This window comes from Aspergillus undulatus (assembly GCF_047715775.1).
Source record: "Aspergillus undulatus strain CBS 261.88 unplaced genomic scaffold BDV17scaffold_16, whole genome shotgun sequence".
NCBI classification, from domain to species: domain Eukaryota; kingdom Fungi; phylum Ascomycota; class Eurotiomycetes; order Eurotiales; family Aspergillaceae; genus Aspergillus; species Aspergillus undulatus.
This window is the reverse complement of record NW_027396620.1, coordinates 154,332-181,286: the sequence shown is the minus strand read 5'-3', so window position 1 is coordinate 181,286 and position 26,955 is coordinate 154,332. Positions and strand designations below refer to the sequence as shown.

Sequence of the window (26,955 nt, the reverse complement as noted above, 5' to 3'; positions counted from 1 at the left end):
CACTAATTTCTCTCTTTGCCTCTCGTTTTTTACCCACCATCTATTCTTTCAATGGGCAGGATCTGGGCCAAGTCTCCTATGACGATTACTGTAGCGCTCTTAATATAGATCCAAACCGCACAAGGCAACAGGATTCTTAGATCTCAACCAACAAGTAAAGCCACATCGGCTTTGACAACGGTCGCGCAGAATAATGCTGTATTATTAGTATATTTTGGGTAAGGTTATTTTCCCATACTTCCCTGTCAGGGCTTGGACATGATTATTTGGCAACCTGGCTCAGCCCCAGTTGTGGCTTAACGCGTCTATACTATAGCTGCTTGATACTTGGCGGAGACTTTGGAATACTGCCATCAACTCCGAATCGAAGGTTTATAGGTACCTAGTTCTCAGGTTGAGATATGTCAGAACGAACGACAGCATGAATTGACATGACCTCGCGTCTAAAACCCCAAAAGTCTCGGATTGTTTGTTTTCTCAAATGGTGGCATTTCACTTGTCTTTGATCATTAGTTTTTGGCCTCATGAATGTAGGATAAGAGAACAAATGACATCAGATAGCCCATCCTCCTGGGACCTGGTACCGGATGGTTATCATACATAGTACAGCCCAGCCCCAACTCCGAAGAAGCCCTTCGTGCAAAGTCCGCCTCCAACTCCATAAGCGCCACGGAACGGGTGCCTCGTTCGTGGTACTCGGTCTGATATTGACGGGGTGTTCCGCTGGAACCTTTCTAGCGCATTCTAACCTAGATGTGCGGAGGGTGTGATCAATAGGGCGCATAGCCTCGTCCACGACCTCGATAGCCGCCGCGGTAGCCTCCACGAGGAAATCCTCCACGGCCGTATCCCCTACCACGGCCTCGACCGCGGCCTCGGTTGCTCATACCGGGAAGGTTGGTGCGCTTGGGCGTTACCTGCGCATACTTTGTTAGCAAGCTGAAATATGACCGATCTCCACCATATATTCTGCTCACCTTCAAGTTCCGGCCGCGAAAGACGCTCTCATTCAGAACAAGGGCCTGCGCCACCAGGCTGGGTTCGGCAAATTCTACGTAGGCATAACTAGGCAGGTTAGCAGGGATCCAAATGTACCATTCGTAAGAGCTCAGATCGCAGGAATGAGGATTGCGACACGGCACGTACCCTTTGGGTTGACCTGTGAACTTGTCCAGGAGAATCGTAACGCGATTGATCGAACCGCAGCTCTGGAAGTGCGCCTGTATCTCCTCCGGCGAGGCTCCGTAGTCCACATTTCCAACAAAGATACTCCGTGCATCGACATCTTCCTTATCTTCTTTCAGGCTCTCGGATTGCTGGTCGAGTGTAGCTTGCATTTCTCGTAACTTTGCGGCTTCGGATTCCATCTCCGCGACCCGTCGCTTCATAGCCTCGATGTCTTCCTAGTAAAATAAGCATGTTAACTTCGGCTTGCCAGATAATCCCGCTATGGCACCGAGAGCTTCTCGACGCGAGCCGGAAGGCGCGCGCATCCGACCCGAGCTCCTTCCCAGTCCACGTTCGAGTCCGCGGTCAACCTTACCTCATCGTCACCTCCCTCTTCGTGAGCTGGTTGCTCCAAACGCTCATCCTTGACCTCATTCTCTTCTGTGGCCATTATGATATCTATGGCAGGCGATGCCTTGCTCTAATCAAGTCGCGGGTGTCTTGAAAAGCGTGTGCTGCGGAAGCGGAAGCTCTCCACCTATGTATTTTGAGTAGCGGAATCCGGTAAAAGAAGGTGGATGCCGCCGAACAGTCACAGGGCGGGCCTCGACTCAAGTACGAGCCCGAATGAGCAAAGTATTAGTGATAAGTGATTGATGATTGAAGATAAAGGTCCTTTGTCAATGTATGCTTGTGAAGGATCAAAGCAAAACCAGAAGACACTGTTGCCATTTCCAGTCTAGCGTCTTTTGTCATCACAACTCCGTTGATCGGGATCAAAGTATTGCATCACTGCTGGAGTGAAGTACCAAGTAGAAGTAGTGTGCATTGTAGCCATACATATTTTTTTCTGCCCATTTTTGATCATAATATGCCTATATCAGAATCTTAATATGCTCGAAGCTTAACCTTGAGAGAATAAAAAAAGGTTATCACCTGTTCTTGGCACTTTTAGATTAACATGTCATGTAACTCGTTTGTGAACTACAAAATAGATCGAGTGGCATGGTAAATGAAGAGAAGAAAAGATTCTGATAGAGATGGGCTTCGATTCACGAGCATAGAGAAGTCATAACACAGTCGGTATCTATGGCATATGTACAGGGCAAACATGGGAGTAACAGGTTCACGAGGATGGAACGTTATTCTTGCGATAAGAGACCTTCTCGACAGCGACGGTCTCAACGCCATTGGAATCCGTCTTCAACTGGTAGACGTACAGTACAAGAACATCGCCTTGGATCTATCTGAATGTTAGAGAGTGGCCATATCGCCAAGCAGAAGTGGTATACGCGCGTAGCCTGCATTGAAAACTTACATCCATCAAACAGAAACTCGGCGTTGGATCTTCTCCTTCCGGCCAGTATCCCGTGCTCAGAGCACCAGTGGCGCTACCTGGGTTTATGAAAAACCTCCCCTCCAGCTCGAATGCCTCGAATCGATGAGTGCCACCCCAAAGCAGTATGTCTACATCCATCTGGCGAGCAGCAATGAGCAGCGCGTCCGCGTCGCCTGGTGGGATAACTGTGTGGCCATGAGTGAATCCAATCCGGAGACTTCCATGCGTCACGACTTTTGATAGCGGCAGGTTGGGAGAGTCGACATCGAAATCGCCTTTGACTAACTGTAGGTCCGGGGCGACTTGGCGGAGAAACTCGAACGTGGTGCGATCGGTGAGGTTACCCAAGCATAGAATCTGGCCGATCTTGCCTGGCGTGAGGAGCTTCCGGAACTGCGACATTGTCAACAAGGGAACATTACGGGAAGAGGTCGTTGGAAACAATCGGAACTGGTGCGACTGTCCATACCTTTGCCGGAAGATCCTAACAGTGACCGGTTAGCAGGAACAAGTAATGCAGCTTAAGGCGGTCACGTACAGGTGCTCTGTCGGGGATAAAGAGGTCACCGATGACCAGGACCAAGCGCGAGGTCATTCTGAGAGAAGTGAATGGGTCAATGGCCCATCCCAAGCGGGGTCTTTGTCAAGATGTTGAGAATCAGCTTGCGGGGGCTCTGCAAGGAATCGGCGGCCAAAGTTTGGTTGATATGAAGCTATCACTCGCAGCTTGCTGGTACCTAGCGATAACGGTGAAGCTATCGCGGGGAAGCTGGGTCCGATCGTAAGACCAAGCCCTGTGCCCTAGACAGACGCCCAATCCGGTCAAGCTTCACTCTGCAGGTACCTGAGCGCTGAGCCTCGAATTCTAGTAATTTTCAAGCAAAGTCAAGCATTTGAGCTGGAAGATTGCATTAGCAGCATGGAAAGACGGAATGTTCGTCAACTTCTCAACCGCCTTTCCAGAAGTTGGAGTAAGTTCGTGGTGGAGATATCCTCGTAAAATACATTATTGACCCGAGCCCAACATAGAATAATACAATCATTGTCCGTTCAATAATAATAAATTTAATGTTTTGACGATCGAGATCTGTTGCAAGCAATTGAGCCAATAAAAAGCATACTATATAGTAACAAAATGTCGAAGTTGAGCCTCTCGGCCGGAAATGCAACGGCAGTTACTACGGCAGGCTCCGCTCATTCGAGGCCTCTGGAAAAACGCCGACGCCGGGGAGAAAAAGAAAGGAGAGTCAGTCAGTGCCGCTGGTGGAGTCCCTCCCCAGAGCCTGTCACAACCAGAAAAGCGAGCAAAAAATCGCAGCTGGTTTCAATTTCTTTCATCTGAAAACATCCGCAGATTGCCAGAGAGATTATATAGATAGTCAATTGCTTGTGAAAGCCACGGCTCGTATAGACTCCCGGCGATCCCCGAGAACGCCCTTGGTTCAGTCCTCCATCTCAATCAAGGTCAAGGTCCATTTCCCCGCGGGCTCTCCCGTTGAGAGCCGACCCCTCGGGAAACTCTGGCGCCCACACGGACATCGCAGCGCCTGAGCCTGATCTCCAGACATCTGGATCAGAGACTCCCGCTGCCTGAGCTTAACACCCCCTTCTCGACCGAGAGGAACGCCCAAGCCCCAGACGACGTCGAATATAAACCGATCGATCGCTCTGCTCCCCCTCTCGACTCTCCTTCAACTCCCAACTCTCAACCCCCCGCCAACATGTCGTCCCAAGCCCCTCATCCCACCTTGCTCATTCCGGGCCCCATTGAATTCGATGATGCCGTCCTTCAGTCCATGTCCCATTACGCGTGAGTTGATTCTGTCGAATTTTATACCTAAGTCATCGGAACGAACTAACTTGGAATGAATCACCAGCGAGAGCCATGTCGCGCCCGGTTTCGTCAAGGTCTTTTCAGAGACATTGTCCATGACCCGGAAACTCTTCCAGTCTACGAACCCCGCAGCGCAACCATTTGTTATCTCCGGCAGTGGTACCCTGGGCTGGGATTTCGTGGCTTCTAACCTGGTCGAGAGGGGCGAGAATGCTCTCGTCCTACACTCCGGCTACTTCGCCGACTCATTCGCAAACTGTCTGCAGACGTACGGAGCAAACGCTACACAACTCAAGGCACCCATTGGTGACCGCCCATCGTTCGAGGCGATTGAGCAAGCTTTGAAGGAAAAGCCATACAAGATCATCACAATCACTCATGTCGATACCTCTACTGGTGTCCTTAGCGACATCAAGCAGGTGGCAGAGATCGTCCGTCGGGTTAGCCCCGAGACCCTAGTAGTCGTGGATGGAGTGTGCAGTGTCGGCTGCGAGGAGATTGCCTTTGACGAGTGGGATTTGGATGTGGTCCTAACCGCAAGCCAGAAGGCCATCGGCTGCCCTCCCGGCCTCAGCATCCTCATGTTCTCCGGTCGAGCAATCGAGACCTTCCAGGCCCGCAAGGCCCCTCCATCGTCCTACTACTCGTCCATGGCCAATTGGCTCCCGATCATGCAGAACTACGAGAACAACAAACCATCCTACTTCGCCACACCCTCCACCCAACTCATCCACGCTCTCCACACCACCCTCTCCCAGATCACATCCCGGCCGATGTCAGAGCGCTTCGCCGCCCACCGCCAGGCCTCTGACCGCATCAAGGCCGCCGTTTCCGACCTTGGCCTGACGCAGCTGGCCTCCAAAGTCGAGAACCAGGCTCACGCCATGACAGCCATTTGGCTCCCCGAGGGCTTGGCTCCGCCAGATGTCCTTCCCGGCCTGCTGAAGCGCGGTGTCATCTTCGCTGCTGGTCTTCATAAGGAGGTCGCGACTAAGTACATTCGCTTTGGACACATGGGCGTCAGCATCACGGACCCTGCACGCGGTGATGTTGACAAGGCTATTGCTGCCCTGAAGGAAGCGATTACTGACGCGAAGCAAGCCAAGGGCCTGTAAACGCATGTCACCTCGGGTAGAATAGCCAAATATCAAAGAGGTTCAATTTACGTTGCATCCGAATACTCATCTAACTTGGGTTGATGAAGTAGTATAGCAAAATAGCATATTGATGAGCCCCGTGTAAGATCCCCAATTTTGGAGATCTGATAGTAGATACCAGTTTTCCTATCAGGTGAAGGTTTCCCGTTGGAGTGCTGGCCTTGGCCTCCAGGTCCGAAGTCGGCCGGCAGCTGTATCGATCATTATGTGGACCTCGGAAAGCCACGCCGAGGGTATGTATCCATGCCGCAACTACTACAAATGAAGTCGGATCCTTATAGTAGTCGAACGACTCGATATCGAGAACCGGAAGGCCTTCCGATATGAGCGAATACTAAACATATAAGACGTATGCTATACTTATCGGGATTGAAAATAGTCCTAACGTCGTTACTGCGTCTAATCAACATTTCCCACAGTAAATAAGTATCACGTCGAAGCGAAGCGAAGAAAAAGGCTAGAAGAGATACTGAAAGTAAAACGGGAAAAGACAGATAAAAGCAATTAATGGGAACAAGTAATAATTGGAAAAGGGGGTATGGGAAGAATGATGATAATAATCATATCAGATAAGTAATGCTGGACGGTATAATCGTCATGCTTTCAATGGACTCTTTACAATGCATTAGGTAGTAGGTAGGTAAGGTAAGGTATAGAAGGAAGACGCGCGGGATATCAAAGTTGAGCTGAGGAGGGAGTTGGTAAATATATAAATAGTTTCTTGCGTTGCGCCGGCCAGACTTCAGAGCTCCGACTAGGTAGGTAGGTAGGTGATTATAAAGCGTCTGCTTCTCCTCTACGTAGTGCTAGGAAGGCCCGGACGTCGGTGACGTACTGGAGAGCTTCTAGCATGGGAATTAGATTGAGGAGGCCGTTGTCTGTTGGGTCGTTGATCCAGCCTTCGATGGGAATGGCGTTATCTGGGCATCTGCGTTAGTGTCGGGACGAAGAAACTATGGAGTGTCTTCCATACCTTCATGGAAAATATAACTCATGGGACTATTGTCCAGTATCATCACCTGGCTCAAGTCTGGCTCAACAGAGCTGAGGTCCTTGATGTAGGCGCCATTTCGGAATGTACAATGTTGCCGGTAGTACCGCGCTTGGAAGTATTTCCGCTCCTGCTCAAGCCAGTCGATGACCGGATCGGCATACTCTTGCACACTCGCAGTGAAGACAACGAGCTTGTACCATTTACAGATCTTTCGTAAGAATTCGTCACAGTGAGGTCGTTTGTGCACATAATATAGGATGGGATGTTGAGGTCCAAGAGTCGTAGGGGGTGCGCCGGGGGCAAGCGCAGTCGTCATCGGTGTAGCTAGTTTGACCTCGACCATGTGACCACTGGACATGCGGCCACCCTTAGCTAGGGAGTGGATGAGGGTCTCGTCCAAATCTAGGACGAGCGTTTTCTGCGGGATCCTGGCGTTTCTGCCGAGAGCCGTGTAGGATGGGAGACGGGATGGGATCAACGGCCGAGGGGGAACTGGAGAATGAGGGTATCGCGTGACTAGATGAACAGACGAAGACGGAGACTTAAGACTCTCTGGATCGACTGAATCTTGAGTGCCATTTGACGACGGTCGATCCAGGTGCGCACTCTGCGCTCGGCGTTGCCTTTGTCGCTGGAGAGCCTCCTCATTGTTCAGTTTAATCCGGATAGACCTTCGCGGGGTGGTGCCATCTGAAACCGATTCCTCACTTGAAGTCTTCTTCGGCGCACGAGGCCTACTGCTGGTGAGACCTTTCATTGCTCGACGATCTCCCTCGGACTCGGAAGTACTTGAAGCAATAGAATCTCGAGATGAGTGATTCCTCAATTTCCGAGCGGATCCAGAGCGGCGCTTGTTTTCAATCCGTCCAGTAGACTTGCTAGGCGTATTCGGGCTACTTTTGGACGACAAGCCGGTTATAGAACGTTTAAGCTTCCTGACCGGGTTCATTGGCGAATACCTCCCCGCCTCATCTCGAAACGTTTGGGCTACATACACACCGGGAGCGGCCAGGGCTTCCAGGATAGATTTGATTGTCTCAGTGACAGCCTCCAGAAACCGCTGCGCGAATAGACCTAAGGAGCTTTTCGTAACAAGCGACGGGTGTTTTTGAAATCCTTGTATTAACGGTGTCTTCTCGTCCAGAATGTGTTCGTCATGGTTGACATCCTCGGCCGGATCAGGCGTATCACCGCTATGCTTTTCATCGGTGCCGTCGGTACCATTCGCGTGAAAGTTGCTCTCGCTATAAGATCGAAACTTGGCAAGATCGCCTGGAGCTATCACCGGGGAATTGTCCCCTTGAGAGCGAGATCGCGGGCGGCTACGCTTCGGATTCGAAGACTGGCCAATGACTCGAGCCGACAGAATGTTCAGTGAGTTCATCTTCTGATGCGGCCCACGGGTGTCCGGGCTGGCGCAGGTGTCTGTGGCGCGATTCGCGGCAGTCAGCGATCACCGAACTAGTCCGAGGCTTACAGAAAGCACAGCAAGCAGGATAGCGGGGTTTAAGAAACATGAAATCGTTAAGGTAGATCCAATGAATAAATCGCCTGTACCAACCTCAATGCGCCAGTGACAGCCCGTGTTTCGATACCACGGCTCCCAGCCCTGGGGTTTTGGTGAGCGGAACGGAGGGCAGTAGGATGAATTTCGAAGCCGATTGACCACAACTAGGTAGTAGGTAGAATATTCGGATCGAGGGAGCAGTGAGAATGAAGAGCAAGGCGTAGCTCAACCTCGAGGGGAAAGTCGACGAAGAGGAGTAAGGATGGAGGTCGGCAGTGGAGGACGGTATGATCGGTGCTCTGGGGAATGAGGAGGATGCGGTTGGGGCCAAGCAAATGCCGCCGCTGCAGCTCCTCCAAACCAAAGGCGGGCAAAAAACTCCCTCCCAGAACATCCCACCCGCTCTCACATTTTACCCCTCCGCTCCAGTTCTACTCTTCCTTGGCTCCACGCAGGTCGCTTCTGCAGCTAGAGCCCCCGAGATTTGCGCGCTACAGCCAACGATCCGAAGAAGCCTGAGGTGCGTTGTACAGAGGAAAAAATCCCCGCGCGTCGTCCATCCTGACTCAGAGTTCCGCTAACTGATGTATAACAGCACGGTATACGCTCGCGCAGCGAGACATACAGCAAACCATGCCGGCCACGTCCATTGCCTTGACGCCTGGGCTGGCTTCGTTCCTAAAGTCCTTAAAGACCAACCCGATTGATACGTCCATTGATAACCTGATCTCGTGCGTTCGGAACTTAACCCACCATTCGGCCCACCAGTACTAATATTTCCAAGACTCCTCAAGCGGAGACAAATTCGACACTCTAGATCATGCGCGACCGCAACTGCTTACCTTCTACGTAGCGTCATATCCGCTTGTAGGACGAGTGATGCCTCGAAACTCATTGAACGGGTGCAGAGCGTGGGAAGACGGCTGATAGCTGCTCAGCCAAGGGAAATGGTGGTTGGAAACATTGTTAGGCGCGTGCTGGGTTTGATCCGCGACGAGGCGGAGGATGACAGGGACGGGGACTTTAATCTGAGCGATGACTCTGAAAGCCAGCCCCAGACGCCGCATATGGGAGACGGTAAGTCACATCCGTTTCGAGTATGGCGAGTAAGCATTCAGCGGGGCTAACATGAGACTCGTAGGCCCTTCCGATATGCGTCCTGACGGCTCTGATCGAGGTTCCTCAAAGCCTATGTCAGCTCACCCCGTTTCCATGTTCAGTCTGCTCTCTCACCCAGAACCTGAAAATTCACTGCCCGGTACCCCAGCATCCGGCTCGCCATCTGGACGCTTACCCGGACACACCCAGAACAAGGATATCCGCGCTGAAGTCCTGGATGGCATCAATGAAATTATCGATGAGCTAGGTCAGGTCGACGACCAAATTGCAGCCTACGCGCTTGATCACATTCACTCCAACGAAATCATCCTCACACATACCTCTTCAACAACCGTACAAAAATTCCTCCTCAAGGCCGCCGCGAAGCGGAAGTTCACAGTCATCCACGCTGAATCGTACCCTAACAACCACGAAGCAACCCATGCCACCGTCAGTGGCCAAGCCCCTACCGACGATGAGATCCTCAGCACCGAATCCTTCCAGAAGCCCCTGATTGCCCACGGCATCACAGTGATCCTAATCCCCGACTCCGCCGTCTTCGCCCTCATGTCCCGCGTGAACAAGGTAATTCTCGGAACGCACTCCGTCCTCGCCAATGGTGGTCTCGTTGCTGCAGCAGGTACCCGCGTCATTGCCCGGGCCGCCAAGGTCCACCAAACGCCGTGCGTCGTTGTCAGCGGTGTCTACAAGCTTAGCCCTGTGTACCCGTTCGACTTCGATTCCTTGATTGAGTACGGCGACTCAAGTAAGGTCATCCCATACGAGGACGGCGATCTGGTAGACCAGATCGATGTCCAGAACCCGCTGTATGACTACGTTCCTGCAGAGCTGGTTGACCTTTATATTACAAACTTGTGAGTTTTCTATCCCTGTTGATTTCGAAGAGTCAGGCTAATCGTTATTTAGGGGTGGGCATGCGCCATCATATCTGTACCGTATTGTGTCGGACCATTATCGGAAGGAGGATATCAGCTTCTGAAGCAGAAAAGCTTCCGGAGGACTATAGCAAAGCTAAGGCAAATAAAAGAAATTTCATCAAAACATCAACTATGTGGTGTTGAGACTCGTGGCGTATGGTAGTAGTCAAGGCGTCTTGACCCTGGTTGAAGTTATCCCGGATGCGCGTTAATGGTTATCTACAGCACGGTAAGGCGATGCATGTGGGTTTCAAGCTCGTGCCAGACAAAACCAATGGTTGCCCATGACGAAATCTACGTAGATGATATAGGTCAATGAATGCATGAATGCGCACAGAACAGCTATTCATAGCTGGCCGTATACCCAGGATGCAGAATAGGTTTTGAAGAATTTCTTAATTTTAGGGCCCTTCCCAGAGAAATAAAATCATGGCGCCGTCTTTTATGAAGATATATCAATCGTAGTATCTGCAATGGGTGTTGCAGGGTCATCCGTCCTGAACCATAATTCCAGATCCATAGACCATGTCTCCCGATGTTCAATGAAAATGGGCCCCGGCGACTTCTTCTCGGATATCATTCCTGCACCATCACCATCACTCGTCTTCCGCCTTGCACCCGTTTACGAACGAGGCTTCTCCTTCTTCTCCTTCCACAGGGCAGCCAGACCGACACCAGAGACCTTGACGACCTTGAAACGGACACCGGGAATATCACCCTTGGCCTTACCCTTACGACCGAAACCGGCGAGGAGGACTTCGTCGTTCTCATCGATAAAGTTCAAGCAACCGTCGTTGGGAACTGGGAGACCTTCGTCAGTTGACATGCTTTTATATCCAATCGTTTCACATGTTTCCCATCTCTCATCTCTTTATTCTTCGTATATGACCGGAACCCGGGGCTGTAGGGAACAGAGGGTACCCACCGAAAGCAGTGACCTTCTTGCCGTTCTTGATGAGCTGGACCTTGACACACTTGCGAATAGCGGAGTTGGGCTGCTTGGCCTCGACACCGACCTTCTCGAGAACGATACCCTTGGCGTGGGAAGCACCACCGAAGGGAGAGGACTTGTAGGCGGTACCGAGGAGGCGCTTCTTGTAGTGCAGATCGGCCCAGCGGTTCTCACGACGGGTGGTCGCGAGCTTGCGGGCGGCGTTCAAACCACGAGGCTGTCCCTTACCCATCTTGTCGGATTATGATCGAGTGGACGGTACTATGCGAAGTCAAACGTTAGATTTTCGTCGGATATAGAAAGTTGGTGGTGTGATCTCGAATTTGGATTGAAAGCGGGAAGTTGTCGATTATGTGCTGCAGATTTCGCGGGACAAAGGGCAAATTGATTCCTGTGTTGAATTTCGACGGCAACGAGGAAAACGACGAGTATGCACTTACCGACTGATGGATATGTGCCGAACGGCTAGATGGATGGTTGTCGAGTGTCGAAGGGTCGAAGGGTTCCTCTGCGGCCGGCGTCTCGCTAAAGTCGGGGAGGGCGAAAATGTTCTGCTGTGCGCCTCCGCCCTAAACAGCAGCTAAGCGAGTCTCCGGGTCGGAGAAACATTCTCCGCTTCCCGATAACGGATAACGATAAGCCTAGACCTTCCATTGCCAGGCGTATTATTCTTGCTCTTTCCTCTGTTTACAGATTCTTAAGCTGGGCTGGACAATTGCTAGAATGTGAGGCGATTGCTGGAAAGTGCCCCAAGCGCCCGTATTTTCTCCCTTCATCAATGGATACCAACCTCAATCCAGACGCCTTGAGAAAGGTGAGCTCCCAGCGTCTTCCCCCTCCAGCCCTCTTCCAGGGCCCGCCATCCCATAATGCGTCCAACCTTTCGCTTCAACCGCCCGTGCCCACGGTAGTTCCTTCAGGGGGTGGTCAAACAGCGTCCAATGTTCCTCTACTGCATCGCAGACGTTCTTCGCCAAAACCCCTCGATGCACCTGGGCTCTCTCCATTCTTGTCCCGCACCCAGTCTAGAGGTGAAGTGGATGGTTCCGATGCGCTCTGGGAAGAGATGCAGAGCGCCCTCTCTGATGTGGAAGTCAGCGCAACAGTGCGCGGACATGTATTCGGGGAGAAACACTCTGAAGCGCTGGAAGATTTGCGGATGAAACATCTTCGACTCGCGCAGGCGTGGGGTCGAGGTGAAGGCGAAGATGAGGGAACCGACTCCAAAGCTGCCACAACGAAGCCTCAATCTCTGAAGAAAGAACCGCAGACTTCTGGTGATATGTCCGGCGAGGCGGATGAGGCTTCAAAAAACTTAGACGAGGAAACGGAGAAGGACATTCAGCTTGCGCGGGAGAGGCGACAGGCAAACGACCGGTACTTTGACCGTGTCAATAAGAGTGTCTTGGATATTGTCGCCAAGCTGGAAGATATCGCTCAGGCTATGCGTACGATGGAGGCTGAGAGTAAGGACATTTGGAGTGAAGATGACAGCTTGAGCACCGCTACTCAATCCACCGTTAACACGGGCGGTTGAGATAATTGCGGTGTTCCATACTCATGCATTTCCCATATTACGGACCGCAATGCATACTCCGGAGATCGGTTACTTCTCGGAGCAACTACGACATATTCTTGAGATGGCAGCAAACCCTGCTCATCGGACAACCCTCAATACTTGGGGCCATAGGGAGCTCAGCCGTCAGGTCCTGGATGTTATGGCAGCATAATCATTGAAAGCTGAGGTTCGGTTAAGATATACATCACTCACTGCAGGCCGTCAGGGGTCATGACTGTATTCCATTGTACAGAAGCTATAGATATAGCTATATTGAGCAAAGTTCTCAACGCTAGACATACGTTACAAGGGTATCAAACACAAAACCACATATCGTCACCGCAACATGCACCGCAGTAGCCGCAACTGAACGTGATCGGAGCAGCGGATAATTCCATAAACCAAGCGAACCACAATCAATCCTTATCAATAAGCCTCCTGACACCACTCCACCCCTCCTGGGCCATATCCCGCACATCCTCCCACGTTGTGTCATACGCCTTCCGCGCAAATGCCCGCAGTTCTTCATTCCATCGGTGCTTAAGCTGATCTTGCATTCCCGGCGCCGATTGTCTTTCTCTGAGCGCGGGAGCCTCTTCCTTCGGTAATAGGCGACGGTCGTATGCGCCTCTAGATTGGGCGAGCCATTCAATCGTCTTGGTTTGGTCGCGGATAGCGGCCTTCTGGTCTATGCGCGCAGAGCGGTGCACCTGAATTGTGATATAGAGGACTGAGGTGGTGAGGGCGAAGCCGCTGAACTTTTTTCGGAACATCCTTATTAGTGATTTGAGCGCGCTTAGACTTGGAGAAGAGAATGCCTTACGAAACCAACAAAGAATCCCATAGTGGAATTCGGTTATGAATTTTGAGTGAAAATGAGCCTTGATACAGCTCAATGTTGGCTTTGGATCTGCAGGAAGCCGTACAATCTCAAAGGTAAGAAGAACGCGCTCTGAGTGCGATTTCGAGTGCACACCAAAGACGCGCAAGCTGCAAATATGCCGAATGTGATAGGAAAATACCCATTAAGTAGGAGAGTTTTGAATGAGACATCAAAGTTAGAAGCCTTGATCCATCTTGAACTTCTGCGGACCCAGACGCCTGCCGCATTCCGATTGGCTGGGGAGCGGAAATCGAAAAACCTCCAACAACTTCACCCCGACAATAATCTTCTTGAACAGCACTGCATCTCGCCCAGTCCACCCGCCATTCAGCAATCTCTCTACATTCCAATTACACTCAAACTGTCTCGGTCAATTAATTTAGGCTGACATTACATCGCTTCATCCGCGAACGCCAAAATCCCGGAATCAGATTCCAAACCACACGACTTAAATCTCCATCATGGCCGGAGGCCACGCCAAATTCAGACACTTGAGTCGAGACTCAGCGCACAGACAAGCCCTCCTTCGGAATTTAGTCACGTCTCTTTTTAAGCACGAATCAATCACGACGACGTGGGCCAAGGCAAAGGAGGCCCAAAGGCTAGCGGAGCAGCTGATCACGCTGGGCAAGAAGAATACTGAAGCGAGTCGCAAGAAGGCGCTGGCCAATTTCTATGTATGTTTCTTTTCAAGGCATCAAAGATGAAGTCTAGAGATTCTAGTCTTTTCGAAACTCTTTGAGGCATTGACTAACATGCATGATAGACCCCCCACGAAATCCTCCCCAAACTATTCGGTCCCCTCCGCGAGCGCTATGCCGACCGCCCTGGTGGCTACACAAGAGTCCTACGAGTCGAGCCAAAGAAGGATGACCAGGCACCGAGTGCGATCTTGGAACTTGTTGACGGGCCCAAGGATATGCGATTTGCGCTTACGGCAAGGGCTGTCGCGAGACGACGCAGCCAGGGACTCGAGACACTGAATGAGCTTACGCTTATGAACGTCCGCAAGGTGACGCAGTTCCGGAAGGATGGGATTGAGGAGTTGGAGAGGGCGGTTGCGAAGGTGAAGCTCGATGCGGGGGATGCGGGTGCGAAGGGGAAGGTGAAGCCGGCGAAGAGTGGCCCAGCTGTTGAGGAAGGAAGTGAGAGGCGGTAACGGACGATGACATGGGTTGCTGGAGTGTGAGAGGATTTTAGTCCGATGTTGAATGGCAAAATCCGTGGGCTGGGACTAGCTTTTTGTGCTGCTTGTATTGTTGGCCAGCATCATGTGTATTCTATATTATTTCTAACCGTTTGTCGTATTGCTATCTTAAACCAATGTACAAATAGCACTGTATGATATTATACTTTCATTTTTCTTACTATCCATCCCAGGTAACGGGGTGTAGTAGTGCTTGCGTTTGTTTGCAAAGGTATTCTGTTTACAGGTTGGGGAAGCTCAATTTCGCTGCTACAGGAGATAAGGGCTTGCGTTGAGAGATACTATTGCTAGTTGTGTGTTCTTGGAGACCTTTATTCCGTGTTTCCGCCGTTCAGCTCATACATTGAGACACGGACGAGTCCACAGTCGATCTGGTTGCCACGAATCTCACGCAGTATTTAGGTGTTATGCTACGTCCATTTTGCATCAGTAAGTTCCCATTGTATCCTTGCAGTCTAATATCGATTGACCTTCCGCCCGACGTCCGTCTAATTTACCACAAGTGAAGAGGACAATGTATAGGCATATAAAACACCATTAGCATTAATGCACACCCACAACGACGTCGAGGCTCCGAGACTCATTGACTCGGGCGCGACACGCCAGTGCCCCCGGAAACAACCAGTGGGCCATTTTGGGGAGTCTGTATTGTACTGCCGGAATAAGGATGACTCGTGGCATTGACATTCCGCTGCTTCACCTCGAAGTCAGATGGAACTTCGGATGGAGGTGGTTTTGGTGGAAGATGGGACGGCGTTCCCCACTTGGCGATTGAGTCTTTACCCCCCGACAACGGCCCACGAGACATGTTGAATCCAAATTGTTCATGGTTTTTGCTGTTGACATCGTGGTATCCGGTCCAATGAGCTTGAGCATTTGCCTGCATACTCGAGTAGCCCATGTTAGACGGGCTTGTTTTGCTGGGATGCCGCCTTGGACCAGGAGCGCCGCCAGGGACAAATGAGCGGGTCTGAGGGTTGAAATGAGATCTGTTGAAGCTACCCGGGAGAGTATGCGAGCCCGAGTGATTCGGCAAGCCGGTGTTCATTGGCTGGGCGGGATATTGTGTATACGGATAAGCTGTGGTACTGAGAGGCTGCGCCTGAAAATTTGGCCAGGGCACTGAGGCTTGGTTCCGATGACTGGGCTGTGAGTACGCTGGTTGGTAAGGGGGGGATGACCAACCCGCAGGCGTAGCCTGGAACTGCACACTATTTGATACAGGATAGTTGCTTAATGTTGCAGCAGGCTTCGCCGACGCCAGTGCGGGCGACCGGTTGATTGGATAGCCATTGTAAGGCATTTGCTGTGAAGCAGGCCCATTCTGCCAAGGACCGCTTGTACTCAGCTGGGGAGATACAGGCATTTGATAATGTGGCGCAGTGTTCATAGGTACCGGCTGCGGATACATAACACCATTCTGGTTATGCATATACCCCATGTTTGCTGGGACAACGCCAGGTCCTATCATGTATGGCTGGCTGGGGAACGAAGGATCCTGGATGCCCATATTGTAAGGCACCGACCCGCTGGTATAGTGCATCCCAGGATAATATGCGTTGAATTGGGATCGCGCCTCGAAGCTGTCATCGTGAGGAGTTTTTTGTCTTTGTGTCTTTTTGCGTCCGCTAGTAGAGCTTGACCTGGACATGGTGCTATTAGGTTCACCGTTGGACTCTGGAGTCTTTGACTCTGAAAAGTCACGGAATATTCGTTCTCTGGCCTCCTGATATTTGGCTTCACGTTCTTCTCTAGTGAGCGCCAGTCTGTCCTTGGCAGGCGTCGCACCAGCTGACGAGCCACCACGGTCCGCGTCATTTCCACTATCACCAGCTTCTGAAGTAGCTTTGGAGGCAGCCGATGAGCTTGCCGCAACACTACCTTCAGTGGAGGGCCGCTCCCCGTCTGTGCGACGCATGATCTTCATGGCAGGCACCGTTGGAGGGGGAGTAGTGTTTGTGGCGGAATGTATAAGAGACAAGGGAGGAGGCAGTCGACAGAATGGAGTCCGATGAAGTCGGACTGATGTGACATTGTTATCAACGAAGTGGGTAAGATGATAATAGTCACCTAATTTATGCGCAAGAAGTCGGCCAAAGGCGTTGGAAGGCGGCAGTTCCAGAGACTGTTCCTTAGAGCTTTGGATGAAGGCCCTGACCTTTTCTTCTAGTTGTAGAATGAGAAGGCGATCCTTAGGAGACTTCATCGCCTCAAGAAGCTTCTCGTCGGGTTCAGATGGGAACCCATGTATGGGTCGACCGGGAAAAGCATCTGTGTTGGAAGCAACGAAACCGTTGGCCATTGAGTCGCCTGTAGGAGCGCCGTTAGCTCGCTGTGAGCCGTCGTTAAAGATAGATATCGAATTACCGAGCGGCATTCGATGTCTTTGCGCATCCCGAAACCGAGCGCCGGATTCCGAGCCAGTTAGCGAATTAGGTGCACCAGAAGCATGGCCAGAAAGTGATTCTTCCTCGTCAATTGCTTGCACGCTAGCGCTGTCATCGGGGCGTAGGGAATCCTTTTCGTCCATTGCGAAGGTAGTGACCGACGCCATGCTTTTGGAGTCGAAACTTGTTGGCTTCGTAGAGGAGTTCGAAAGATGGGTGCGGTCGTCTTCAAACGAATCCTCACGTCTCAAAGAACCAATTCTTTGGCTTTCCAGGGAGAATCCAGAGTTCTCTTGGCTCTTCTTTTCCGAGAGTTTGGCAGCCTGAACGGCTTTAGATAAGCCATCGACGTCTCGGTCGACAGCCTCGGTTGGGACCGTGGTGCACGTTGGGCTTTCATAGCTGGGTAAAGCACCAATGGAATTTTGCGGCCCTGAGAAGGATGGCCCATCAATGGCTCCCAAATCGTCTTTCTCGTCGGACGCAAAGGAGGTTTCCGAGTTCAACGGTGGAGGCAAAGCAGCAATCTGATTCAGCCATTAGACAATGGGCCCAGAACCCTAGCAGAATCCCAACCGACGTACCTTTGCAAATGACAGACGGTGCCCGCCCGCTCTTGGAGGCGTTTTCGACGTCATGACCATTGAAGTACACCTGCTGACAGGTTTGAGGGGTTCCTTGCACAGTAATTCTCGAGGGGTGATTGTCGATTAAATACGGGTGAGTTGTATAGGGCGAAAGCCGACGGGGTAATACCGTGCAAACGAGTCAACGCTTTGCGGGATATCACGACAACAGAACCGAAATTCGAATTGAGAATAAGCCACTGAGAAATCCCACTTCACACAAGCCAAAAAGGAAAGACGACATATCTTGAGACAACGTAATTCGCCATAAGGAAACTGTCGAGCATTAGATTAGTCCATCGGCTCCTTAGGCAGTTGTTTTATAGTAAAAAGGCTCCGGGAAACAATGAGCGGTAGCAGATGAGGGAGAGCAAAGTTGTAGAGCAGGAAGGAAGCAAGTGGTCTTACACAGTTGTCAAAGAGACTTGGTCATGACTCTCTGTCGCTATTCCTGGTTCAAGAGGGGATAGCTATAGGTTCCTGCTTCAGGCGGAAAAGGCTCCAGGAAGGGAGTGTCGTGAGACAACGACAACTCTTCTTCCACTAAAGTGGATCAACAGCTCTAGTTCAGGCGACGAGAGGTGGAGCTGCTTTGAAGTCTTCTAGACTGGCAAAGGAGGGCAAAGTGGACGAACTGAGACAAAGGAAGCCAGACGGAAGATCGGGCTCGGGCCTTCGCTTGTCAGACTTTCGTGGGCCGCGGGATTAGGTTAGACGCGCGCTTACTCTGCTTTTGGCACTCCACATCGTCACTTGAACAGCCGCGATAAAGCAAGTTCTCTCCATATATTTCCGGAGCTTCAGCCGGCGATTTGCGTACTATTTATACGAGTCTCGTCGCTTGTCTCTTACCGACGCATTCTTACAGAATCCTCTTGCATGAATCGTTATCGAAACGCACCGGGCGTGAGAGGCCCTACAAAGGCGACTGCCTCTACCCTTTGCCAAAAATGCTTGAAACGAGATATGTATTCGATCTCTATTTCTTGCAACATATCTGCTGACGTCGCCGTCTACGCCATTATAGTTACGAGTGCAAAGTCACAGCTCAAGAGCGGCCGTACCTAGCTCGTCCCTCGCGCACCCAGCAACTACAGAACCCTAAATTACGCCCGCAACTCACGACTGATGTGCCTGATGATGCTGCACGCACGTGAGTTGACCGTAAACCTGCTGAGCTGATGGCGCAGCTGTAAGAAGGGGCATATTCTAACCACTGAATTAGAAGGGCCACTGCAGACGCTCTGCTGGCGCAACGTGAAGAAGAGCGGGGCCGTAAGAGAGAATTCGAGGAATTAGACTCCCAGAACGAGGCAAAACAGACGTCAAAGCGGTCTCGATCAATCTCTTCTGATTCTGCCAGCTCCGTGTCTACTATCTCCACAAATCAGTCACGATCAGCATCACCCAGGCGGGGACGGATTGAAGGGGAAAAGGGAGAAGCGAGAGCCAAGTCTCACGCCAACTATAAATTGTGGTCAAGGAAGAGACGACATAGCGATTCATCTTCAGGTTACTCAGTTTCGTCATACTCTTCCAGAGAGAGGTCGCGCACACGAACTCCGGACCGGAATATCAGACGAAGACGGCGGGAGTCAAGTCCAAAGGAACGAGGCCGACCACGCGATATTTCGCGCACTGGGAGCCGCAGAGATCGAAGTCGTATCGCGCGAGACAGACGGTTTACAACAAATGACGGAGGCGACTCTGACTGGGGTCATGCACAACGAACCTCCAAGAGCCAACTTGACACGCCATATCACGAACAAAGAGGACATGAGAAAAATCACGCTCCACCTAGACGCGAGCGGAGTCTCAGTCCTTACAGCAAGCGTATTGCTCTGACTCAAGCCATGAATTCGGGGTCGTTGATATAACAAAAGTTTTCGGCGCAAATCAGGGGTGCAACGGCGCATAGATGGTCTTTTTAATCTTATTGTTTGTTCCATATTACTTTCTTCATGTCAAAGCAATGCAAGCCCTTGACGCCGATTCAATGCCTGGATCCCAAGATGAGCGCCTATAAACAGAATGCAAAAAAGCGTGGCCAGAATCAGAGGCCTCGCGCACAATCTCCTGGGTATAAGAATCAAGCCAAATCCTCTTCCTCATTATCCCACTCCTCTCGTTCACGCACATGAATGCCTTCCACAAGCATATCGCCCTCGATCCCAACCTCCTCCCCCTGCTTGTCTCCATTGGCACCCGCGCCCTTCGCTTTAGCTGCGCGCTGCGAATCCTCTATTCGTTGTCTCACAAGTTTTGCGATTGCGTTCTGCGTCCTCGCATTCAAGATCTTCATCTTCTCATCCAAGTCGCGCTTCAAATCCCAGTTCGGCTTCTTCGGCTGCAGTTTGAAAAGGTCGATCGGCTGGTCCGCATCTTCGTCCTTCTTGGTTTGTTCCGCGACTTCTCTAGCAAGCTCCTCCGCCTGTGTTTCTATCGTGATTTGACCGTCGATGGGGGCTTGGTCAAAGCCCAGTTTCGCTCCACCAGTTTGTGTGTCGTAATTTCGTCCGGAGAGATACTTTGTCTTAACATCGATCGTATCATTCTGAGATTCTTCTTTCTGCTCGGCGGCTTCCGATTCTGCTTCAGGTTCTGGTTGTTTTCGTTTTAGCGCTGCAAGTTTCGCGAGGCGTGCTTTTCGATCTGTAGCGGCAGCATCGAGGGAGGCATGGTTGGACGACATATTGGTGGTGGAGATAATTCGCTATCAGAGTAGTTGACTACGTCGGAGGTTTGATTTTGATGCGACTGCAAGTTGTTTCCCTGAATAATGGGCTTGAAAACAAAGCTAGTTTGAAAAAGCTTGGGGGAGTTCGTTCTTAGATGCGAATCTCAATGCTCGATGGGTCAGCCACAAACCCCGGGCCCACCAGCCACATCGGAGCAAAATTTCACAAGGGCGGCCGCGCTTCAGCCTTGGACATCGATACCCGCACGCAGTCAGCCATATCAACCCATTCACTCTCGCCGTCGTTCTTCTCGGAAACCCTGCAATTAAAGTCACTTTTCGTCAATCAATGTATTCGGAAACGCGAATCTGAATGTTCTTTCGTCCGCCTCGCCTGCTGCTTCCTCGCCTCCGCACTAGGTCAACCTCCTGTATTGCGGGACAGAGGCTCCGCACTGGGATACATTATCAGTCGAGATTCACAGGAGCTAGGCATTATGCTGGGTATACTTCGGCGTCATATAATGTGACGCTCAACGAGGTTCTCGACGACATAAGAACTTCCGCGGGGCTCACCCCTGATGCTAACTCTCCGTTTACCAATGCTCCTTTACCGGAGCCATGCGCCGACGACCAAGCGAACCTCATTTCGGGTCAGGATGGCTCGCGTGATCCGGATAGCTGGGACCATCCAGGTTTTGATGACGAGGAGTTGACGCCTGTTCTGAGAGAGATATGGTCGAGGAGGGAGGAGGCATTGAAGCACCGCTCGCTGTTCGCGCATGGAGGTCAGGTTTTCAAATGGAGACAGTCTTGCGCGGCAATACTCAGATCATTATACTGGGACGACGGAGCTTGGCAAAAGAACCCGATTCCGTTCACGCTACGACTTAATGCAGAGCAGAAAGCTCTGCTAGAGTTATTGGAGACGGGATGCAAAGATGCCTTCCGTGATGCGTGGTCAGTACTGACCAGACTCCAGAAAAGATATCACTGGTGGCAACTGTCGCTTTGGCTACTATATCACTCTCCCCGCCTTATACCAAATTTCCTACGAGCTACCTGTCAGGGTCCGCATCAACCGGCCTTCGTCGCAGTATCAGACTGCATGGTTTTCTTGCTAAAGAGGTACCCTTACCTTGTAGATCGGGCACTTGTCACAGAGTGCTTGCACCCAGACATGTGGCCCGCCTATCGCTTACCCCAGGGGGCGGTTCGGGGCTACCTAGAAATGGCCGACCGGGACGGGGTGCAATACGCTTGGACTCTCACAATCAAGGAAGCATTGCCCATGGAGCCTCCCGCACTGCTGTGCTTTATGAAGCGTTTTACAGATTTTGGGGACATCGACGGTGCTCTTGAAGCTTTACAGAAAGTTCAGTCTATGGCGGATCCCGAGTGGGATTTGCATTCGTTACCGGTTATACACCATTGCTGCAAGTTGTTGACGCTTGACTTCGTTGTGGAAAAAGGCGGCGAGCGCAACTTTCGCATCCTCCCCAAGTTACTCGAGCTCGGAGTTAAGCCAACCCGCGACATGATGAATATCGTTGTAGCGAATGCGTACAACTCCGGCGACTCGCTGGTGGCACACAATATAGTCAACTACATGAAAGAACAAGGCATGGAATTTGACTCTTATACTTATTTGGCATGTCTCACGGGCGCTGTCCGTCTTGGGGATCGCGAACACTTCAAATCCTTGTTATCGGAGATTGAGCGCGAAGAAGAGCTGCTGCACAACCCCTGGATCTTTAGCAAGATTCTTCACTCACATTTCGTCTCTACGGCCAAACGAAGGGATTTTGATGAGAATCCACATGCAGCCTTCTATTCCATGTTGAACTTGTACAGTGGATTGCATGATATCACCCCACTGAAGGACCTCGCCATTGTCCCTCCAAATTATATTCCACCACTTGAAGGTCTCAAAACTCCGCCATCGGTGGTCGCTTTATACGTTATGATTGCAACACACCTTCGGTTTTGGAAGAGCGTTACCAATGTGGAACGTGTTTACCATCGTTTTCGATATTTTGTGTCGCAGGGCCACGAAACCATCGCTCCGCTCGCAGCGACTGATCACACCATGAATGAGTTCTTGGTAGCCTTCCGAAGCGACCCTCGAGGGCTGCGGCCTGCAGTACGACTCCTTGAGGACATGCAAACTTTTCACTCCGGAAACGGTTTTGCCAACCCAGTTGCCCAACAGTTCAAGCATGCGCCGCCGAGTGTCCGAACCTGGACTCTGCTCATGAGCTGTTTTGTGTATAACAAGGAGCCTTACGCTGCCGAGAGAGTGCAAGCAATGATGAAGAAGCATGGGGTTGAGTTCAATGACTTCACATGGAACATGATCATCAACAATTATGCCAACTCGCAGAATATTCCTGCGCTTGCAAGAACTCTCAAGGAGATGGAAGATAAGGGTATTATTGCGGACAACTATACGATCAACTCTTTACGCTACCTGCGAGACCCTGAACGACTTTGGATTGCTATCGAAGAGTTGAATTCGACCATTAGCCCTTCCTCTGCATCGGGGTCGTTCGATTCAGAAGTGAAGAGAGAGCCGGCGGAAAGAAAGCAAGTGAAGGGAGAGCAAGTGGACGGAGAGCAAATGGAGAGAGGGACGGCGGGGGAAGGCGATAATAGCGACTGGCTACTCGACCAAGGGCTGCAGCGATTGAAAGGTAATAAGAAAGCGAAAACATGAGATACCCTCCCCCTTTTCCATCTGTTGCAATATCTATCTGCATGGGTTATTTTTTGCCTTTTTAGCGTGGACAATTGGGTATCGGCACTCAACAGGATTTCAGAATTATGGATGTATTATATAGACTCAAAACCACATATGTACAATAATGATATGCTTTTCATATGATTGCAGACACAACGCCCGTTAACAACAGAACACATCTCGACCAAGAACGCCAGGCTGCTTAATAGGGTCCATTTTTTTTTTCGCTTGAGTCGTTATAAGTTCTCATTTGCTTCGCTCAACCGCCGATGAAGATCGAGACCTAGAGAATGTCCGTTAGTAGTGTGATGAGGCAATTGGATGGACCCTCGCCGGCCCAGGACTTACAGCCATCAGAACACAACATATACTGACGTATGGACTCAACCGTTCCCCTACTCGAGCGCATTTCCAGAAGATCCCAAAGAACCTGTATCATCTTAGCGTACTGTCACTTCCGGTGAGTTAGCAGTGATCTCTTACCCGTTCTGATTCCGGTCCATGATCCCCGGCATGATCGAATGAGCGTATGCACTCGTGCAGATGATGAGCAGGAAGACGAGGAGAAGAGACTGAAAGTTGAAAAGCGCCGACTGCGAACATCATCAGTACAATTTGTCGGTACTAATCCTCGCTCTTTCTCCCCTCACTCTCACTTTCACTCTCCAACTCAGCGAGGTATCGGTATTGTCGAAACACTTACCATATTGGCGGTACCGTTTTGGGTACTTGGAGCTTCTGAGTTGATTGAGAGATATCACAATAGACGTTTGATTCGAGACAATCAAAAGAGAACGCTTATTTCACAACGTGACCTTTCGCAGTGTGTCTCGCTATCAAGAGCTCGAGAACAGGTTGTCCAGCATAGGTCCTGCGTTCTGCCGTCATTCCCGTCTCCAACTGCTCTTACCGCCCGCGCGGTGTCCGCTTCGTCGCCGAGATTGTAGGCCCGGCTCCGACTACACCATCAAGTCTCATCATAAGATCTCCTCCCCCCCCTATTCTGGCAAAGTCCCACCGCGGAAGACTCCCAGGGCCTCTGAAGGCTCTCGCCGGTCTCTTGGCCCCAACAATGTGCCCAGGGAGCTCGCTCCACGCTGGCCGTTCAATCCTCAAGACACTGCCCTAATCGCAACTGGCGTATACAAGCCCGCATTCAAACCCCAACCCATCAACGACAACACAGAAGAAGCGGACAAGACCGACGCGGGAGCAGGTTCCAAGGGAAAGAAGAAGATGGCTGAACCCAGGGCCCGTGCCGCCAGGCACAAGGGGCAGATGAACTTCCCTTCAGAATGTAATTCTCCGCTCCGTCCTCCGGCATCAAAAAAGCATACTCTATGGCCATGCTAACAAAGATGCCCTCGCAGTGCGCCTCCTCCTACTAGCTTACGGTGACCCAGCCCCTTATCCGTCCTTCCCCTCCGAACCCCTCCCCGAAACCGTCCGTGTGCTCGACGAAATCGTCACCGACTTCGTTCTAGAGATGTGCCACGGCGCCGCTCAGCACGCAAACTACTCGCGGCGGCAGAAGATAAAAGTCGATGATTTCCGATTTGCGCTGCGGCGGGACCCGAACAAGTTAGGTCGTGTTCAGGAACTCTTGCGCATGGAGCGCGAGCTGAAAGAAGCAAGGAAGCAGTTCGATCAGAATGATGATCAGGTGAGTAATTTGAAGGATGCTGGGAAGAAAGGTCTCGAGGAGCTAGGTGAGGTTGCTGGGGATGGAAAAAAGTCGAAGGGGAAGGGGAAGAGGGGCGCTAGACGGGATTCCGATGCGACGGAGGACACTTCGACGGCGAAGAAGAGGAAGGTTTGATTCCTATTCGGAGTGATGACTTTTTCTTTTTCTCTTTCCGGTTGGATTTGGTTGAGGCGTTGGAGTTATGATTGATATCCACATACATATAAGTATTATCAACTTACTAGCTGCATTGAAGGCGTTAGGGGCTGGGATTAAGAGCTATTATGCACCAAGCAATGGAGACTGAACATCCAGCCAGGCCTCCTTCTACCTTGAATTCGGCTTCCGTAGAGTCTATGTCTTTGTTCAAAGGATCAGTCATTTACAGGGAGCTGTCTACAGCATTATTGTCGAGCCCCAAAACATAGTGATTCGATATCATTCATGTTTAGCATCCCTTCCATTTTTGTTAGCCCATCTTCGAATAAGGCCAGACTGACTCCCATACGCCGCGGTCTCTTTTTGGTTCCCTCATTCCTATCGTGTCGTTACTTGGTCGTCCCGCGGTCTTTGCCGCCGTACTGTCCACTGCACCCCCCACCCCTAAAACAAAGCCATGATCCAAGGTAGAGCATAAGCGGCATATGGAAGACTTTTCAAAATCCTAGGCACATAACGGAAGGAGATGAAGTGGAGTCGTAAGAGAGAAAATGACCGAGAACAGCTGAAAGAGAAATGTAAAAGGTATCTTCATAAGTGAATTCTAATCCTCCTATGCGCGACCCTCCTCAGCACTCCGCTCTTGAGTGCGCTGCTGCCCACCACGGCCACCCTTGCCTCCTCGCTGGTTGCGTTGGGCACCACCCTGCTCAGCGTTGCCTGACTCGCCGCCCAGAGTGAGTTGAGCTGTCGCCAGTCGGTTGGAAAGCTCCATCTGTGTGCGAATGGTGTTGGCCAAGTAAGAGACCACCAGGACGTCCTGGATGTGGTTGTTGCTAGAACACGGTTAGTGGATGTTTGCAGATTCCGAGGGGAATTGACGTACAAATCACGCTCAATATCAGCGGGTTCAACCTTGGGAGCCAAGGCAAGAGCATTAAGCAGGAACTGGCCCAGCGCCGTAGAAGCGGGAGCCTCCTCATCCATAACCGACTCAACGTATCGGGAAACACGGTCAATCATGCCGAGTACCTCCTCAATAGCGCGCTCAAGGGCCTCGATATCGGTGAAGAGCGTGGTGGAGCGCTCTTCTGAGTCTCTAGCAGCAGCAACAGCCTCCAAACCACTCTTCTCCGCTTCGCCGTACCGGATCTCGTGGGGGACAGGAATGAAAGCGGCGCTGTCGGCGGCTCTCTCGGCCGTTACACCAACGGGGGCAGAGATGTAGGCACGGGTTTCAATGTCCTTTCCAGCTTCAGTGGAAACCGTCAGGTGGACAGCCGGGTGCGGCCATGTGCCATCACCCTGACCGCTGTAGAAATTTTGGATCAAAGCGGAGAAAGTGTTCAGCTCGGAGGCGGTTGCGTACCAACCCACGAGGACTTCTCTGGGGTTCGCCTTGAGGTGCAGAGCAAGCATCTGTTTCTGGTATTCCATGTCCACTTCAACCTGGTCTGTCGTTTCTGTGTGTCCGACAGCGAACGTGCTGCGGATTTCCACCTCCGTGCCATCCTCAGACCGGGTTCCAAGAAGAGTTCCGATGACACGTTCCTGATCAGCATTGCGGCGGAGGGAGTGGTCGAGGATCGAGAAAAGGGCCTACAGCAGCACGTCAGCAACTAGGCTACTGGATCATAGAATGACAAAAAGGCCGTACTTGAGGCTGGATGACAACGTTCAAGGGAGCAGTTGTCGGTGCAGACCCCGCCAATACAGGGCCTAGAGGCCGGGCGAGGTGCAGGAAAGAATCTGATTCAGCCATGATTGTGGGACGAAAGGGAGCAGGGGTGAACGATGAAGCCCGTCTCGAGACTGTTGTCCTCTGCTTTCGCCGTGCTGGGAGTGGAGTTTTCTTTTGACCCAAATCTTCCGGCCCGCTGGACTTCGGCGGCGGAGGTTCTTCTGCGAGGCTCAAATTGTGTGTGCGCAGCCCGAATTTCGCGCTAAGATAAGATAAGTAACCCCGAAAATCCAACATCGCTTTTTTTTTGGGCTGGACAAGTCTCTTGGATTCAGCGCAGTGCTTTTAGTTCACCTCTTTACTGATT

General features: G+C 51.4%; 16 protein-coding genes across 16 annotated transcripts; 7 read left to right on the top strand and 9 right to left on the bottom strand.

Moving 5' to 3' along the window:
* Positions 1–141: 141 nt before the first annotated feature.
* BDV17DRAFT_48687 (polyadenylate-binding protein) lies at positions 142–1,857 on the bottom strand. The gene is made up of 4 exons (XM_073764615.1): positions 1,544–1,857; positions 1,147–1,403; positions 978–1,065; positions 142–917 (listed from the first exon to the last, which is right to left on the bottom strand). Exons 1-4 carry the CDS (start codon positions 1,616–1,618, stop codon positions 771–773), a joined length of 567 nt encoding a protein of 188 aa, XP_073616931.1. The 5' UTR covers positions 1,619–1,857; the 3' UTR covers positions 142–770.
* Positions 1,858–2,025: 168 nt separating this feature from the next.
* BDV17DRAFT_259828 (vacuolar protein sorting-associated protein 29) lies at positions 2,026–3,801 on the bottom strand. Its single transcript, XM_073757479.1, has 4 exons — positions 3,045–3,801; positions 2,976–2,990; positions 2,486–2,899; positions 2,026–2,410 (listed from the first exon to the last, which is right to left on the bottom strand). Exons 1-4 carry the CDS (start codon positions 3,099–3,101, stop codon positions 2,294–2,296), a joined length of 603 nt encoding a protein of 200 aa, XP_073616930.1. The 5' UTR covers positions 3,102–3,801; the 3' UTR covers positions 2,026–2,293.
* A 426-nt stretch (positions 3,802–4,227) lies between these two features.
* BDV17DRAFT_290077 (alanine--glyoxylate transaminase) lies at positions 4,228–5,455 on the top strand (the record flags this gene model as incomplete). Its single annotated transcript, XM_073761816.1, has 2 exons — positions 4,228–4,316; positions 4,384–5,455. The coding sequence occupies 2 exons, from the start codon at positions 4,228–4,230 to the stop codon at positions 5,453–5,455; spliced, it is 1,161 nt and encodes a 386-aa protein (XP_073616929.1).
* An 816-nt stretch (positions 5,456–6,271) lies between these two features.
* On the bottom strand, positions 6,272–7,875 carry nemA (Nem1-Spo7 phosphatase catalytic subunit NEM1; the record flags this gene model as incomplete). Its single annotated transcript, XM_073761815.1, has 2 exons — positions 6,272–6,417; positions 6,471–7,875. The coding sequence occupies 2 exons, from the start codon at positions 7,873–7,875 to the stop codon at positions 6,272–6,274; spliced, it is 1,551 nt and encodes a 516-aa protein (XP_073616928.1).
* Positions 7,876–8,631: 756 nt separating this feature from the next.
* BDV17DRAFT_290075 (translation initiation factor eIF2B subunit beta) lies at positions 8,632–10,096 on the top strand (the record flags this gene model as incomplete). The annotated part of the gene is made up of 4 exons (XM_073761814.1): positions 8,632–8,729; positions 8,783–9,075; positions 9,140–9,971; positions 10,024–10,096. The coding sequence occupies 4 exons, from the start codon at positions 8,632–8,634 to the stop codon at positions 10,094–10,096; spliced, it is 1,296 nt and encodes a 431-aa protein (XP_073616927.1).
* Positions 10,097–10,656: 560 nt separating this feature from the next.
* On the bottom strand, positions 10,657–11,218 carry rps23 (40S ribosomal protein uS12; the record flags this gene model as incomplete). Its single annotated transcript, XM_073761813.1, has 2 exons — positions 10,657–10,835; positions 10,960–11,218. 2 exons carry the CDS (start codon positions 11,216–11,218, stop codon positions 10,657–10,659), a joined length of 438 nt encoding a protein of 145 aa, XP_073616926.1.
* A 463-nt stretch (positions 11,219–11,681) lies between these two features.
* BDV17DRAFT_48384 (DUF5315 domain-containing protein) lies at positions 11,682–12,742 on the top strand. Its single transcript, XM_073764613.1, has one exon. The coding sequence runs from the start codon at positions 11,765–11,767 to the stop codon at positions 12,521–12,523; it is 759 nt and encodes a 252-aa protein (XP_073616925.1). The 5' UTR covers positions 11,682–11,764; the 3' UTR covers positions 12,524–12,742.
* A 218-nt stretch (positions 12,743–12,960) lies between these two features.
* Positions 12,961–13,317, bottom strand: BDV17DRAFT_290072 (MICOS complex subunit Mic12 family protein; the record flags this gene model as incomplete). The annotated part of the gene is made up of 1 exon (XM_073761812.1): positions 12,961–13,317. One exon carries the CDS (start codon positions 13,315–13,317, stop codon positions 12,961–12,963), a length of 357 nt encoding a protein of 118 aa, XP_073616924.1.
* Positions 13,318–13,684: 367 nt separating this feature from the next.
* Positions 13,685–14,772, top strand: BDV17DRAFT_259812 (mitochondrial 54S ribosomal protein bL17m). The gene is made up of 2 exons (XM_073757478.1): positions 13,685–14,104; positions 14,194–14,772. The coding sequence occupies exons 1-2, from the start codon at positions 13,889–13,891 to the stop codon at positions 14,584–14,586; spliced, it is 609 nt and encodes a 202-aa protein (XP_073616923.1). The 5' UTR covers positions 13,685–13,888; the 3' UTR covers positions 14,587–14,772.
* Positions 14,773–14,788: 16 nt separating this feature from the next.
* On the bottom strand, positions 14,789–18,273 carry BDV17DRAFT_259810 (putative R3H domain protein). Its single transcript, XM_073757477.1, has 3 exons — positions 18,056–18,273; positions 17,606–17,923; positions 14,789–17,548 (listed from the first exon to the last, which is right to left on the bottom strand). Exons 2-3 carry the CDS (start codon positions 17,663–17,665, stop codon positions 15,215–15,217), a joined length of 2,394 nt encoding a protein of 797 aa, XP_073616922.1. The 5' UTR covers positions 17,666–17,923; positions 18,056–18,273; the 3' UTR covers positions 14,789–15,214.
* A 170-nt stretch (positions 18,274–18,443) lies between these two features.
* Positions 18,444–19,630, top strand: BDV17DRAFT_48363 (zinc finger CCHC-type containing 10). The gene is made up of 3 exons (XM_073764612.1): positions 18,444–18,611; positions 18,665–18,800; positions 18,873–19,630. The coding sequence occupies exons 1-3, from the start codon at positions 18,527–18,529 to the stop codon at positions 19,522–19,524; spliced, it is 873 nt and encodes a 290-aa protein (XP_073616921.1). The 5' UTR covers positions 18,444–18,526; the 3' UTR covers positions 19,525–19,630.
* On the bottom strand, positions 19,457–20,498 carry BDV17DRAFT_48359 (CCDC12/cwf18 family protein). Its single transcript, XM_073764611.1, has one exon. The coding sequence runs from the start codon at positions 20,337–20,339 to the stop codon at positions 19,737–19,739; it is 603 nt and encodes a 200-aa protein (XP_073616920.1). The 5' UTR covers positions 20,340–20,498; the 3' UTR covers positions 19,457–19,736.
* An 80-nt stretch (positions 20,499–20,578) lies between these two features.
* On the top strand, positions 20,579–23,135 carry BDV17DRAFT_259806 (pentatricopeptide repeat protein). Its single transcript, XM_073757476.1, has one exon. It carries the CDS (start codon positions 20,698–20,700, stop codon positions 23,038–23,040), a length of 2,343 nt encoding a protein of 780 aa, XP_073616919.1. The 5' UTR covers positions 20,579–20,697; the 3' UTR covers positions 23,041–23,135.
* On the bottom strand, positions 23,136–23,997 carry BDV17DRAFT_259801 (protein kish). The gene is made up of 4 exons (XM_073757475.1): positions 23,768–23,997; positions 23,548–23,657; positions 23,413–23,494; positions 23,136–23,347 (listed from the first exon to the last, which is right to left on the bottom strand). The coding sequence occupies exons 1-4, from the start codon at positions 23,768–23,770 to the stop codon at positions 23,324–23,326; spliced, it is 219 nt and encodes a 72-aa protein (XP_073616918.1). The 5' UTR covers positions 23,771–23,997; the 3' UTR covers positions 23,136–23,323.
* A 20-nt stretch (positions 23,998–24,017) lies between these two features.
* On the top strand, positions 24,018–25,185 carry BDV17DRAFT_259800 (putative transcription initiation factor TFIID subunit 13). Its single transcript, XM_073757474.1, has 2 exons — positions 24,018–24,361; positions 24,435–25,185. The coding sequence occupies exons 1-2, from the start codon at positions 24,301–24,303 to the stop codon at positions 24,881–24,883; spliced, it is 510 nt and encodes a 169-aa protein (XP_073616917.1). The 5' UTR covers positions 24,018–24,300; the 3' UTR covers positions 24,884–25,185.
* Position 25,186: 1 nt separating this feature from the next.
* On the bottom strand, positions 25,187–26,871 carry BDV17DRAFT_259798 (eukaryotic translation initiation factor 3 subunit F). The gene is made up of 3 exons (XM_073757473.1): positions 26,565–26,871; positions 25,794–26,506; positions 25,187–25,743 (listed from the first exon to the last, which is right to left on the bottom strand). The coding sequence occupies exons 1-3, from the start codon at positions 26,667–26,669 to the stop codon at positions 25,521–25,523; spliced, it is 1,041 nt and encodes a 346-aa protein (XP_073616916.1). The 5' UTR covers positions 26,670–26,871; the 3' UTR covers positions 25,187–25,520.
* Positions 26,872–26,955: the final 84 nt, after the last annotated feature.

Bases quoted from the DNA above. Each gene is read 5' to 3' on its own strand.
- BDV17DRAFT_48687 (XM_073764615.1), bottom strand. From the start codon at position 1,618: ATGGCCACAGAAGAGAATGAGGTCAAGGATGAGCGTTTGGAGCAACCA. The intron at 1,404-1,543 runs GTAAGGTTGACC...TTATTTTACTAG, and splicing joins AAGAGGGAGGTGACGATGAG to GAAGACATCGAGGCTATGAA. The intron at 1,066-1,146 runs GTACGTGCCGTG...TAACCTGCCTAG, and splicing joins TTCACAGGTCAACCCAAAGG to TTATGCCTACGTAGAATTTG.
- BDV17DRAFT_259828 (XM_073757479.1), bottom strand. From the start codon at position 3,101: ATGACCTCGCGCTTGGTCCTGGTCATCGGTGACCTCTTTATCCCCGAC. The intron at 2,411-2,485 runs GTAAGTTTTCAA...ACATTCAGATAG, and splicing joins CGAGTTTCTGTTTGATGGAT to ATCCAAGGCGATGTTCTTGT.
- BDV17DRAFT_48384 (XM_073764613.1), top strand. From the start codon at position 11,765: ATGGATACCAACCTCAATCCAGACGCCTTGAGAAAGGTGAGCTCCCAG.
- BDV17DRAFT_259812 (XM_073757478.1), top strand. From the start codon at position 13,889: ATGGCCGGAGGCCACGCCAAATTCAGACACTTGAGTCGAGACTCAGCG. The intron at 14,105-14,193 runs GTATGTTTCTTT...CATGCATGATAG, and splicing joins AGGCGCTGGCCAATTTCTAT to ACCCCCCACGAAATCCTCCC.
- BDV17DRAFT_259810 (XM_073757477.1), bottom strand. From the start codon at position 17,665: ATGGTCATGACGTCGAAAACGCCTCCAAGAGCGGGCGGGCACCGTCTG. The intron at 17,549-17,605 runs GTACGTCGGTTG...TGGCTGAATCAG, and splicing joins ACCGTCTGTCATTTGCAAAG to ATTGCTGCTTTGCCTCCACC.
- BDV17DRAFT_48363 (XM_073764612.1), top strand. From the start codon at position 18,527: ATGAATCGTTATCGAAACGCACCGGGCGTGAGAGGCCCTACAAAGGCG. The intron at 18,612-18,664 runs ATATGTATTCGA...GTCGCCGTCTAC, and splicing joins CCAAAAATGCTTGAAACGAG to GCCATTATAGTTACGAGTGC. The intron at 18,801-18,872 runs GTGAGTTGACCG...CCACTGAATTAG, and splicing joins CCTGATGATGCTGCACGCAC to AAGGGCCACTGCAGACGCTC.
- BDV17DRAFT_48359 (XM_073764611.1), bottom strand. From the start codon at position 20,339: ATGTCGTCCAACCATGCCTCCCTCGATGCTGCCGCTACAGATCGAAAA.
- BDV17DRAFT_259806 (XM_073757476.1), top strand. From the start codon at position 20,698: ATGTTCTTTCGTCCGCCTCGCCTGCTGCTTCCTCGCCTCCGCACTAGG.
- BDV17DRAFT_259801 (XM_073757475.1), bottom strand. The intron at 23,495-23,547 runs GTAAGAGATCAC...AAGATGATACAG, and splicing joins ATGGACCGGAATCAGAACGG to GTTCTTTGGGATCTTCTGGA. The intron at 23,348-23,412 runs GTAAGTCCTGGG...GACATTCTCTAG, and splicing joins TATGTTGTGTTCTGATGGCT to GTCTCGATCTTCATCGGCGG.
- BDV17DRAFT_259800 (XM_073757474.1), top strand. From the start codon at position 24,301: ATGGCTGAACCCAGGGCCCGTGCCGCCAGGCACAAGGGGCAGATGAAC. The intron at 24,362-24,434 runs GTAATTCTCCGC...ATGCCCTCGCAG, and splicing joins GATGAACTTCCCTTCAGAAT to TGCGCCTCCTCCTACTAGCT.
- BDV17DRAFT_259798 (XM_073757473.1), bottom strand. From the start codon at position 26,669: ATGGCTGAATCAGATTCTTTCCTGCACCTCGCCCGGCCTCTAGGCCCT. The intron at 26,507-26,564 runs GTACGGCCTTTT...GTGCTGCTGTAG, and splicing joins ACGTTGTCATCCAGCCTCAA to GCCCTTTTCTCGATCCTCGA. The intron at 25,744-25,793 runs GTACGTCAATTC...ACCGTGTTCTAG, and splicing joins GCTGATATTGAGCGTGATTT to CAACAACCACATCCAGGACG.